Source organism: Eucyclogobius newberryi, unplaced genomic scaffold (genome assembly GCF_026437365.1).
Source record: "Eucyclogobius newberryi isolate DKJ021-1_F unplaced genomic scaffold, fEucNew1.0.hap1 SCAF_8, whole genome shotgun sequence".
Lineage (NCBI taxonomy): Eukaryota > Metazoa > Chordata > Actinopteri > Gobiiformes > Gobiidae > Eucyclogobius > Eucyclogobius newberryi.
This window is the reverse complement of record NW_027316500.1, coordinates 7656301-7670197: the sequence shown is the minus strand read 5'-3', so window position 1 is coordinate 7670197 and position 13897 is coordinate 7656301. Positions and strand designations below refer to the sequence as shown.

The following is a 13897-nucleotide window of genomic DNA, read 5'->3' as shown; positions in this document are numbered from 1 at the left end:
CACACTGATTGGTTGGTTCTTCTGATTAGTTCTAGACAGATGAGGAGCAACTTTTCATAACCATGTATAGGAGGGGATATCAAGAAATATTCAAGGTTAAATTGGATTTTTTTTGTTGGTGGAAGGTCCATACTATATAACATTATAATACTGGCAAATATTTATTTTGTATGTGTTTCAGACAATATTTTAACCACAAAAAACATCCGCACTGTCAAACGTGGTGGCAGCATCATGTCGTGGGACTGCTTTTATTCAGCAGGGGACAGGGAAGCTGCTCAGAGTAAAGAGAAGATGGATGGAGCCAAATACAGGGCAGAAAACCTGTTGGCGTCTGCAAAAGACTTGAGACTGGTGGAGGATCACCGTCAGCAGGACGACGACCTTAAACATAAAGCCAAACATCAAAGTCCACTTGAATCTGTTCACAAACGCTCTCCATCAAATCTGACTGAGCTTGAGCTGTTTTACAAAGAAGAATGGGTAAACATGTCTGTTCATAGCTGGTAGAAACAAACCCCAAAAGACTTGCAGCTGTATCCATTTTTACATTTATATTTGGATTTGGATTGTTTCCACTTGGAATTTGAACTCAAACCCAAGTATTTGAAGAGACATAATGCATAAATATTTCAGAGTCATGTCTTGCTGTCAATAAAACAAGTTCAGTTCATTTAAATCTACACTGCTGTCCATGTATGTAATTGTGTCTACATAACCAGCTCGTATTAAAGAAGAAAAAAGACTTTAAGACTCGTGTTTTGGTCTCTACCCCCCCCCCCCTGTCCACTGGGGGCAGTAGTGAGCGGTAAACTGCACGTTTCATCATTATGTGCAGGTCCCACGTGGGCTGTGGATGTGGCAGCCCCTGAAGCTCTGCCCTGAGCTGCTGAAGACGTGTCCTTGCGTCTCATCCCAAACTTTACACCCCTCTAACAGCCACAGGTAAGAGACATTTGTGTTTTTGTCCCTGCACGCTGAAAATACTGTAACTCTGGCGTTGTATTCAGCTCTCTGCAGCACAGGAGCTAATGCTAACTAGCAGCAGCTGAATGTTTTGGTTTGTGTGGCTATGGCTTTGACTCAGCTCTGGCTTAAACTCCAAATCCTGGACTTGTCTGATCGATTTCTAAATGATCCTTAATGTGCAAACTGACTTTCTATAGATTACATCCGAAAACTTCACTCTAGTGACACAATTATAGACCTAAAGGACAACAATGTACAGTGGGAACTGTAATTCCTGTTAGACAGGGTTGAGGATACAAATTCATCATTTACTATAGCTTAGTCGTGATATTTGATTTATTTATGAAAGGAGTCTATAGAATAATCCCAGAAGCCTGAAACAAATGTGTTCTTATCCCCCTTTAGCAGTGTGTATGATTTTAAGATGATGTATTTGTCTTAAAGAAACCCCAACAATCACAATCAATCCCACACATTCATTTAAGATTATTTTTTAATGTGAAATACATTTTCTTTGTATAGGTAATGATTAATATTTATATCTAGGTCACTGGGTCATGGATTATGTAGATGGTACATCTGAAAAACATTTAAAAAGGGTCAGATTTACAATTGATTTACACCATCAGAAATGTCATGGTCACCAGAGTGTAATACTTTTTGAATAATTCAAGTATCCCCAAAAACAATGGAGATATAAGATTGTCATATTGAGGCAAAAAAGTTGTGACCGCTGACCTGTGGTCAGTGCTGCTGCTGTGCAGGGGAGCTGCTTTTATGTAATCCTAGCCCAGTTTACTAAAACACAACCAGAGAGCGAAAATGAATATAAGAACACCAACTAAACATGAATCAAAACAAAGTTACTGCACATTTAAATTAAAATAAAAGTCCCACTTAGTCCAAACAAAGTGTCAGATTTGTCCAAATTAAGTCTGAATGTCATTTTCCCATTTGTCTGTCTGTTACTATGTCAGTCCAGTCTATGGTCAATGGTGAACTTTGTGTCATCCATTTATTTGTGCTGGCCTTTTTTCCTGCCTCAGAACAGTTTACTACATTCTTGCAATAAAACATGTCTGTCGTTTATTATCCTTGTCCACAGATCTCAGTGCCATGTTCGCTCGACTGGCCTCGTGCTCCCGGCTGCAATCAAGAGCCCGGAAACATGGCCGTCCAGCTCCCGTCAGAGCCTTTTCTCAAGCTAAATGTGAGCAACAAAATAAAAACAAAGAATAAAATACTGTCATTTCTACACAGTTTAACATTTCGACTCGTTTCTTTTAGTTTCTGTCCCGCGGCCTCACGGGAAGTCCTTTGCCCACCGCAGTGAGCTGAAGCTGGCCAAGCGCATTGTGGTGAAGCTGGGCAGCGCTGTGGTCACTCGAGGAGATGAGTGTGGGCTGGCGCTGGGACGACTGGCCTCTATTGTAGAACAGGTATACATTGTCTATTATTAATGATTATAAATGTCAACCGCAGATGAGCTGGACTAAATCATAACTCTGAATCATAGGTGAAGGCACATGCTTTTTCTCTTTCAATTCTGTAAAACCCATTGCAAGACCGAGCCAGGTTTTGTTTAATTTAGAACTGCTGAAAATGTTCCTATCGCTGTATAAGCCAATATGACGTTCATTCTTACAGTAAATATGGCAAAAATCTCGATAAAACAAAGAAGCAAGTGGTCTTGTTTCAAAAGTAAAATGTTTAATCTTGTGGTTGAATCGGAAAGTGTCCACGAGTCTGTCTCCTGCCTTGCTCCCCAAAACGTGTCTGTCCCAACTCCCCGTCGGTTCCCTTCCCTAAATCACAGATGGTCACATGACCCATTCCACATTTACAATTCACAAGCAGGTCTTAAGAGGCTTCCACACCGCCGTGGCCGAAGTGTCCAGTTTACATTCAAAGTCTATAGTAAACGCACGCCGAGCACGTAGTGCGTTATCCGCGGAGCGATTTCTTCGTTTTTGCGGCGCGATTGGTGCGTTTTCTTACACTCTCGACGCTTTGAGCGCGCGTATGAGGCGGCCGAGGCGGCTAAAGCGGTTAGCGCGACGTGCTCAGATATGTTCAGGTATCTGCAGCAGATGCGCCGCAGCCACCGCAGCAGCCAATCAGAGCTGACGCTCGAGTGACGTACGTACGTATTTCCCCATTTCCGGTATTCCACGTGGAATTCCCCAAGAAGAGCCACTTTTTCCTTGCTCGTCAACAATGGCAGACGAAAGACTGATTGTGGCCGTGTGTGGGAGAAAGGAGCTGTACGATGTATTCACGGTGGAATACAGAGACGGAAACAAACCAAAAACGCGAAAACAACACTCTCGATATCTGCAATTTTACACAATGAAAGGCCACACTGACAACAACTCCACTGCTCATGCGACAACACCTCTACTGCGCATGTGCGCAGACAGCTCGAGCGCACCGTAAGCGCCTGTGTACAGTGGCCAGGGCGTCGATAGCGCGCGTCCGGTGCGTAAACCTTTCAAATGTACACGCGCTCAAATTCTGCGTCGGGCGCGATTAGGCAGCGGCGGTTTGTACGTAGTTTTAGAGGGCAGAGATGCAAATGGTACAGGCAAAAGGAGAACAAGAGATCCAGGATTTACATTTACATTTTGACCGCCCTCACCTTAGAGACAACAGGCCCATCCTGGACACCCGTGGTTCCTTTTATTCGAATGGGAAGGCGGAAAGTTTACCTGCTCTGAAGAACAAAAGCAGCTGATTGCCCTGGTGTGAGGGCCTGGCCCTGGGACATCCTGGTCATGTCCAGACATGTAGATGTCAGGCTCGGACTTTGGGCGTTACAAAGAGAAATTGAATTGAAATAGAATTGAATCAAAATTGAAACAAGGCAAAGGGCCAGATTATTACTATTATTTTTCCATAACAGTAGTTCTTTTATATGGGGCGGTTTCGGCACATTTTGAGCATTTCACTTGCTTACGACAACAACACAAGGTCATGTGGGTTCTCACGATGACACAGAGACGTCAGAACAAGACTTACTTTGTTTAACATCCTCAACCGACGACATAAGGAAAATGACTATAAAAAAATTAAGGAAACTAAATACAATAACTCTTAACTTACGAGGTGCCGGACCACCACAAGGTCATTGTAACGGCACGCATCGATTCGAATTTGTCCTTGCGGGAAACTTGCCAGTCCTGATCCGTACCCGACTCACGTTTTGGTTTTAACCTGGAGTTTTGTCCAGTTGTAGTTCTGCATTTGGTCTCTGTTAAGTCCTGTTTGGATGCGATATGTGTGAAGGTGTAATACAACTTGTCTGGTGTTGCGTTCAGGTGGCCATGCTGCAGAATCAGGGCAGGGAGATGTTGATCGTCACCAGTGGAGCTGTGGCCTTCGGACGGCAGAGGCTGAGACACGAAATTCTTCTGTCTCAAAGCGTCAGACAAGCTTTACATTCGGGACATAACCAGCTCAAAGAATTTGTGAGTTTTGACCATGTCCTTTTTTTTTTTTTTTCTTCATCAATCATACGATACAATGCCATTCACGGATGTTTGATACTGTATGTTGGGCTTGCTTTGTTCTAGTCTCTGCCGGTGTTGGAGGCGAGGGCGTGCGCTGCTGCCGGACAGAGCGGTCTCATGGCTCTGTATGAAGCCATGTTCACACAGTACAGCATCTGCACGGCACAAGTGAGCACCTTTTCTGTCTCCAACCCCCCCTTTAGCTGCGTCTCACTCTCCAACTACTCCCTAACTCGCGTATAGGTAATTATTTAGGAAAATTACTCTGTTATTGGTATCCATTATAGTTCCCGATATAATACACAATCTTCCTACTAAACATTATTAACAATATAGCATTTACTGAAAACTACTTTTCAGACACTGATCTAAATCTTTTTTTACCAAGCCATTGCTGTAAGTTGCATGCTTTTGTGCCATTTTTTCTTAAACCGTAATTTCTGGACTATAAGTCGCACCGGAGTATAAGTCGCACCAGCCAAAAAATGCATAATAGAGAAGAAAAAGAAAGTCGCTCCGGAGTATAAATGTAAGTATAAATCGCACCCCAGCCAAAACTATGAAAAAAGCGACTTATAGTCCGAAATATACGGTAATGTATTTTCTATCCTCTTATTATTAGGCATATATTTATTATCTTATCTATAGTAAAACCAATATTCTTTGATGTTTCTCCCTTTTATAAGATAAACTCTTGATACTTGCATTAATTCATGTTTGTTCTATTACACCCATTACTATTACCAAATTCAAAATAAATAATGTCTGGGTTTTAACATGTTTAAAACGGAAACCGATATTTCCTCTAAAATGTTTTTGTGACAGATTTTGGTGACTAACCTGGACTTCCACGACGAGCAGAAAAGGCGTAACCTGAACAGCACCCTTCAGGAGCTAATGCGGATGAACATTGTCCCGATCATCAACACCAACGACGCAGTGGTGGCCCCCCCTGTGCCCAGCAGTGACATGCAGGGGGTAAATGTGGGTACTGTGTGAAGGGCATGCTGGGAATGCTGTGTGTCAACAGACTGTGGTGTGCTGGGCTGGTAATGGTGTGCTGGGCTGGTAATGGTGTGCATGGTTTTTATCTCACACACTTTTCATACTCCGGGTTCTATGAAGATATCTATTTTTATAATATCTAGTGAGGGTGTAAAAATTCACCCATTTACTCAACGTGTCAGTATTTTTCCCTTACAATTTGCTATATTGCTCACATGATCAACTGAATAAAAATATACCAGTATTTTTAGAGTTGCCTCAAATGGAATTGGATATAAATGATCGTATTGTTATCATATAGAACATTTCTAAAAATGTCTCGTTACACCCCTAATTTATATATACACCATTAATTAGGGCTGCACAGTATATCATAGTAATTAAATCACAATTATCACATCACAATAATTTAATACTTGTGAATTCCTATAGTTTAGAATTCTGCAAAGGGTCCTGGATGGTTAAAATTTGCTCAGTGAATTTAATCCTGACCAGAACACTTAACAAAATTTTTTATTTGTTATCCAATTAGGCCACACAACAAACGTGTAGTGCATTTGGGACATACGATAATTGACGCAAACAAAAGGAAACAAGACAAATTGAATGTACCCTGGTCCTTGTGTGTCTTTAAACTAAGCACAGTGTTTTAATTACTTTACAGTGCTCTAATGTGTAGGATGAAATGGAAACAATAGTTGGTATATCATGGAAATAACGTTAAACAAAAAGAAAAGTGAATGTTCCATTGCAACTTGCATACTATTAACTTATTAGCAACACTCCTTTGGTGTATTTATGGGGTTTTCTTGTATCTTTTGTTTGTCTTTGGGCTCGGTTGCTTTTCCCCCCCAAATGCCTGCCTTTTGTTTGTGTATAAAGCTCTAGTTGGAATTTTGCCTGATTTATTTATCAAGTTTATTGCGAATCAATTCAAGTATTCACCGTTTGACATCAAGACATCTTACAATACCATCGTATCAACACAGAGACGGGGGAAAAAAAGGCTTTCAACAACTTTTCTGCTGAGGAACAAAACAGAAACTTTTTAAACTAAATCAAGTCATGCCTTTTAATGATTTGAAAAAACTGGTTAAGGACTACCTGCAGCGCCCATGCACTTGTTTTACATAATTGTATCTCATATTTTATGTATAAATGGATTTTTATGTATTTGTTCATTTTATTGAATGTTTTATTTGTGTTTTTGTATCGTGTGTTTGTTGTTTATTCTGTGTTGTGTTTTAACCGGGCACCCACAGAAAAGAGAACTGTTCCATTGGGTTTTCCTTCTATATATAAATAAAATGAATGAATGAACATCTCCTTTGGCCCAGTATAATAGATGGACTTCCTGTTTATGTTCCAGGTCATCAGCATCAAAGATAACGACAGTTTGGCCGCACGCCTGGCTGTGGAGATGAAAGTGGACCTGTTGGTCGCTCTGTCTGACGTAGAAGGTATATCATAATTTCAAGGACAACTGGAAAAATAAATGTGGTATTTACTGTTTCTATATACTGTATATGTATATTTACTTATAATCAGTAACTGTTTAGTGTTTTATAATTTTGTATTAATTTACACACTTCTGAAACTACTATATCAAGTTAATGCTTAATATGTAGCAATGTTTTGTAGTTCTTTGTAGTTGTGTAATTTGTGAAATGTAAGTTACATTTCTCTCATGTTGCAGGTTTGTATGACAGACCTCCAGGCATTGATGACGCCAAACTTCTTGATATATTTTATCCTGGAGATCAGCAGTCCATCACATATGGCAATAAGTCCAGAGTGGGCATTGGTGGCATGGAAGCAAAGGTTAGTTAAATGTTTGACATGCCAACACTTTTCATTGGCAACTAAATGTAGTTAAGGTGTCTTTGTACAATTAACATTTAAATACAGTAAGGTTTCTCTGTCAGTCTTTTGTGTTTTTAAATGTCTTTTGTGAGAGAACTATAGAGTTTTGTGTGAACTGTGGTCCACAAATACAACTGCAACTGCCTTGGCCCAATAACTTAAACTGTATTGTGTGAACCAGGTGAAAGCTGCTCTGTGGGCACTGCAGGGTGGTACATCAGTCGTCATTGCCAACGGGACAGACCCCAAAGTCACAGGTCATGTGATCACAGACATTGTCGAGGGAAAGAAACTGGGAACATTCTTTTCGGAAGTGAAACCTGCCGGTCCCACCGTGGAGCAGCAGACGGAGATGGCCCGTCACGCCGGCAGGACACTGGCCTCTCTGGATCCAGAACAGGTCTGTAAACTCAAGTCTAAATGTAGAAAGGACTGTTAGATGGTAGCTTACTGTAGTTTTGTCATAATGATGACAAATGTGTACAGTTACAATAGCATTTAATGGTTTAAAACAAAACATTTTCTCTTTTGAAAGGTGAAAAGTCCTCATAAAAAAGAAAGTGAAACTCTTAATTAGACTAGACTAGACGTTACTTAATGAAACTTCTATGTAACATTTTGAGGACTTTTCCCTCATTCAAAATATAATTTTGTTTTAGATTATTAATCACTATGGCAACAGTCCTAATTTTGTAACATTCTGAAACCCATGGATAACAGGAAGCTGAAACCCATGAAATTACATTCATTTTTGGTTGTAAAAGTTCTTCAATATAGAAATTTATTGACGAGACATTCTGCTGAAATTACACGGAATCTCTAGACGTTCACAGTATGTATATGAAATTTACGACTATATTTGACTAATTCTAGCTTCACCTGTGACTTTCAGAGAGCAGAGATCATTTGCGGCCTTGCTGAGCTCCTGACAGAAAAGAGGGAGGAGATTCTTACTGCCAACAAAAAAGACATGGAGTTGGCCATAACATCAGGTAGAATGTCCCGTGATTTTGTACAGCTTTATTCCTCAATCTTGCATTAATCGTGTTTGTTTTCATTTCAGGTCGTTTCTCTCAGGCCCTCATAAACCGTCTGAGTCTCTCTACGTCTAAGTTGAACAGTTTGGCGATCGGGCTGCGCCAGTTGGCCGCGTCGTCCCGGGACAGCGTGGGCCGCGTGCTGAGGAGGACCAGAGTCGCCAACAATCTGGACCTGGAGCAGATCACCGTCCCCATCGGAGTCCTGTTGGTCATCTTCGAATCACGGCCTGACTGTCTACCCCAGGTCAATGATCAGATTGTATTTTCGCAAAAAAATGTCCGTAAACAGTATTTATCAAACTGGCAGTACAAGTGTTTGTTTTATTTTAAGATATATTTACATGCTTGTCCTCCTTTTGAGGTTCATCATTAGTTAGAACTACCGTATCCATGCTTTAGTCTCTTTTTAGACAGTGTCAAGTCCTAATTTAGATCTTATAAAGTCTTGGTTTTGATCAGTATTCAGAGCGCCAAATGTTATCTTTGCTGGTTAGGCCGCAGTTATTTTATTAGTTGGTTTACGAATTTTTAAATGAAATATATTGAACAGGCGGGCAAAATATAAATATAATTATTTATCAATATAAATTTATATTGTAGAAATCAATAATCTAAGTGTGGCGGATCCGTCAACCAAGTAATAAAATAACTGTGGCCTTGTCGGTGTAATCCCTCATTCGTCCAGGCGTGTTCCATAGTAGAAAAAGCTTCAGTTGTAGTCATCTGGACTCAGTTTGAAAAAATAGACGTTTCGACTCTCATCCAAGAGTCATTGTCAATAACAGAATTTAGGTCGAGAACTCCGATATTAATACTGTTCTGTGGTAAGACCCGCCCATTGGGAGGAGCCTTCCTGAAGTAGAAAGAGTTGTTTGTTTCAACAGAAACTCCCCCTTGTATCTACCGAGCTAGCCTATTCAGAATCTTAATGGGCTATTAGAAACCTCTTTGTCTTTGTGAGACCCTGGCTCAACCACCCTGAGTACCTGATTAGCATCTGAATGTCCTCTACCTTTCCAGGGGTTCAGAATCCCATTATAAATAACAGGAAGATGAAACCTAAGCCCTCCATTTCTGTTTAAAGAAGGTCTTTCTTTTTTAACAAAAATAGCTTCCTTGACTCCTCTTTCAAACCATCTTTTCTCCCTGCTTAAAACCTTCACCTCACCGTCTTCAAACGAGTGATTAGAGGCTTCAAGATGGAGATGCACGGCGCTCTGAGGTCCTGAACTAGTATTTCTTCTGTGCTTTTCTTCTGTGCTCACAAGAGGCTTTATCAGCACAGAAGAAATACTAGTTCAGGACCTCAGAGCGCCGTGCATCTCCATCTTGAAGCCTCTAATCACTCGTTTGAAGACGGTGAGGTGAAGGTTTTAAGCAGGGAGAAAAGATGGTTTGAAAGAGGAGTCAAGGAAGCTATTTTTGTTAAAAAAGAAAGACCTTCTTTAAACAGAAATGGAGGGCTTAGGTTTCATCTTCCTGTTATTTATAATGGGATTCTGAACCCCTGGAAAGGTAGAGGACATTCAGATGCTAATCAGGTACTCAGGGTGGTTGAGCCAGGGTCTCACAAAGACAAAGAGGTTTCTAATAGCCCATTAAGATTCTGAATAGGCTAGCTCGGTAGATACAAGGGGGGAGTTTCTGTTGAAACAAACAACTCTTTCTACTTCAGGAAGGCTCCTCCCAATGGGCGGGTCTTACCACAGAACAGTATTAATATAGGAGTTCTCGACCTAAATTCTGTTATTGACAATGACTCTTGGATGAGAGTCGAAACGTCTATTTTTTCAAACTGAGTCCAGATGACTACAACTGAAGCTTTTTCTACTAACTGTGGCCTTAGAAACGTTTGAGAACCATTGTCTCATACAGAAACTTCAACTCTGTCAACTTTGTTCATATTCTCTTATTATATCACCCAACTGTATGTTTTTGTTGCGTTAACTAAAATGTATATTATTTAGGTATCGGCTCTAGCTATTGCCAGTGGAAACGCCTTGCTCCTTAAAGGGGGTAAAGAAGCATCCTACACAAACAAAATCCTCCATCAGCTTGTGCAAGAAGCGCTGTCTCTTCACGGGGTCACGGATGCTGTACAGCTAGTAAGATTTCCACGCTTTCCATTTTCATATTAAAGTTTCCTGCGTAACTCATTTGCCAAATGGTTGACGTAGGTAAGCACGCGCGAAGAAGTTGAAGACCTTTGCCGGCTGGACAAATTGATTGACCTGATTATTCCAAGAGGGTCGTCACAGCTGGTGCGGGACATCCAAAGAGCGGCGAAGGGCGTCCCCGTCCTGGGCCACAGTGAAGGAATCTGCCATGTTTATATCGACTCTGAGGCTTGCCTGGACAAAGCGATCGACGTCGGTCAGTGAAACTCAGCAGAGAAGCTTTGTTTGTCAGACTGTCATCGGTATAAAATTGATAATTGCGTTCCGATTTTTAGTGCGAGACTCCAAATGTGACTACCCCGCTGCTTGCAACGCCATGGAGACGCTCCTCATTCACAGAGATCTTCTTCGAACGCCAATGTTTGATCAGATTATCGATATGCTGCGAACAGAAGAGGTGAGACGAGCTCAAAAGAACAAACCTGTACTGTTATACCTTTTTGTACAATAATCATTAGCACTCACAAAAAAAGGTAATTTGGTTTGCTTAGTGTCTTGCCCAAGAACATGCTGATGATTGTTACTTTGAATTCAGCTGTTTAGCGTGCTTGGAGTTCTTTGTGCATGTAAACGTAGTGAGAATAAATGATGACATAAACTTTGTATTAGGGCTGCAACAAGTTAGTCGTTTAATTGCAACTAATCAATGATTGAAATGATCCTCAACTAATTTAATAATGGAATAATCGTTAACTGGTCTTTACACAGGTTCCAAAACATGCCATGATCCAAGAAAGGAAGTTTTATGACTAAAATTGAGCCGTTATCGCATAAAAATGCGATTTATGTGTAAATGTAGTGTATATTTGATGAAAACGCCCCCTGTTGTCCATAAATGTGCTCCACCACGATCCTCAAAGGGCTTCACTTCTGCTTCACCTGGAACAAATGTATTAAAATTGTTTCGTCACGTGACTTTTGCAGTCCAAACTACTAAAAGAATAATCGCTAGACTAATGAATTAGCAAAAATGATCGTCCGTTGCAGCCCCGCTTGGTATATTTGACTCATTATTGGTCTTGCAGGTAAAGATCCACGCTGGCCCCAGATTTGCTTCATATTTGACCTTCAGCCCTTCGGAGGTCAAATCTCTCAGGACAGAGTACGGAGAACTGGAGTGCTGCATCGAGGTGGTGGACAGCATGCAGGAGGCGGTGGACCACATTCACAAATACGGCAGCTCACACACCGACGTTATTGTTACCGAAAACGGTGAGTAGTTGGTTCATTGCAAATCTATATTGTGTTTCTCTTTCTTTTCTAATCGTTTTTTTCTTTATTTTTTCATTTTACAGAAGAGACGGCGGAACAGTTCTTGCAGCAGGTGGACAGTGCCTGCGTTTTCTGGAACGCGAGCTCACGTTTTGCGGATGGATACCGGTTCGGACTTGGTGAGTACAAATTGGAACAAATTTAGAAATAATGTTGCGTCTTCTCACGGGAAAATACTACACGGGTTAGTTGGTTTTGCGAGTTTAATTGGACTTTCTACGGATAAAGAATGCTTGAGTGTTCATTCAATACAGACAATTTGAAGTCGCTATTACAGACAACAAATCACACAATCAACTTGACTTTTTTAATTTTTTCTCTAACATAAAAAGCATAATCAGAGACCTACAGTTTAGCATATGAAAGTGAATAGAAAAAAAGGAGAATCTGCCCCCTTTTTTCACTTGTACTTAAGGCTGATTATTATTTATTTCAATTTAATTCAAATTTTCTCTTTCATACTGTACTTAATGTGATCTTTTTTGTACGTAATACTGTATTTTCCGGACTATAAGTCGCACCGGAGTACAAATCGCACCAGCCAAAAAATGCATAATAGAGAAGAAAAAACATATATAAGTTGCACTGAAGTATGAAATGCGGTTGCAAGTGTGAAAATAACAAATACAATCACATATAAGTTGCTCCAGAGTATAAGTATATAAGAATAAAGTCTAAGCCGCACCCCGGCCAAAACTATGACTTATAGTCCGGAAAATACAGTAAATTTTTATGTAAAGACGGCCTGCTTGGTTCTGTAAACATGTCTTGATGAGAATAACTCTGTACAGGCGCAGAGGTGGGCATCAGCACGGCGAGGATACACGCCCGAGGCCCCGTGGGTCTCGAGGGGCTGCTCACGACCAAGTGGGTCCTGAGGGGAGAAGGTCAAACCGTGGTGGACTTCTCTGAACAAGGCAGTATGAAGTACATCCACGAGAACATCCCCATCCCACAAGGAAGCTTCAACTAGGGCTCAACCGGTGAACTCGCTCTCATTAAAGTGTGCTTTGGTTTAATGTCTGTCCCAAAGGTTTGTGTCAATGAACAATGAACAACCAACTGCTTCAATGACGGAATACAAGCATTCTGGTCTCGGTAAAATTTGTGTTAAAAAGGGCAACAGTGATGTAAACCTTTACCTCAAACAGTATCTTAGACATGATTTGTACAAATGCTTTGGTATCAAATAAAAATGGGGAGAGATTATGACTAAAGTGAGACATAGGTTTAGGTTTCTGGACTGGTGCGCTTCTGTAAAACTGTCACAAGATTTTATACCAGGCTACCTCACATAAATTGTATGTTTGTTGTAACCCGACCAACATTTTTCTGGTCGGTCGGTAAATTCTTTTTTTTACTTTGAAGGCAAAAAAAAAAAAAGATCTAAATTTCAAAATGTTTTGACTCCGAGTGACCGCCAGGGGTCAGGCTTCAACAGTCAATGATGGAAAACGTCTCTCTCTCAGACTAAATCTCCCTATTTTAAAATATTTCAATCGACCTTTTGTACGCCGTTATCCTTTATTTTAGTAGCAAAGGCGAGCGGGGGGAACGTGCGGGGACACGGGTGCCGCCATGTTTGTTGTGATGATGCTGCTGGGCGTGTTTATCTCCCAGAACGCAATTCGTAAGTCAAATTAAATCAAGCCACACCATGAAGCAGAACCGCATGAGCGGTGGCTAGGACAGTGGCAAAATATTTGAGAAATAAAAATTTTGCGTTTTTCAACAAAATGCTGATATATTTTTTTCAGTCGGCTAGTTTTATACCGGGTCGGTCGGGTTACGGCAAACAGACATATTATTGTGCTCAGCCTTAACAGAAAATGCATTATTGGTCATCTGGTGATTTCTAACTTATTTTTCTATATTTACAGTTCTTTTGCCAAGTGTAGTTTTTGCTGTACCTTGTCCTGGCTTCTTGTTCATTCTACTTTGCACAACTGGTTTGAATAAATATCATGTACAGTTTGAATATTTGTATGTAAGAGAATTTTAAATACAGTTTACGCTGTACTCTAGTAGTAGTTTCACCAAATACTTTTTTTACTCGAGTTAT

General features: G+C 40.7%; 1 protein-coding gene across 2 annotated transcripts; it reads left to right on the top strand.

Annotated features, from left to right (window-relative positions):
• The first annotated feature begins 827 nt into the window (after positions 1–827).
• On the top strand, positions 828–13813 carry LOC140350973 (delta-1-pyrroline-5-carboxylate synthase-like). 2 transcript variants are annotated; one of them, XM_072436595.1, is made up of 17 exons: positions 828–945; positions 2075–2179; positions 2257–2408; positions 4287–4436; positions 4542–4646; positions 5304–5456; positions 6853–6943; positions 7180–7304; positions 7528–7746; positions 8239–8338; positions 8410–8630; positions 10354–10491; positions 10564–10759; positions 10839–10960; positions 11589–11775; positions 11859–11954; positions 12627–13813. In XM_072436595.1, exons 2-17 carry the CDS (start codon positions 2086–2088, stop codon positions 12806–12808), a joined length of 2331 nt encoding a protein of 776 aa, XP_072292696.1. In that variant the 5' UTR covers positions 828–945; positions 2075–2085; the 3' UTR covers positions 12809–13813. The 2 variants fall into 2 exon arrangements, with proteins under 2 accessions (XP_072292696.1, XP_072292695.1); XM_072436594.1 differs by having other exon boundaries at positions 5304–5462.
• Positions 13814–13897: the final 84 nt, after the last annotated feature.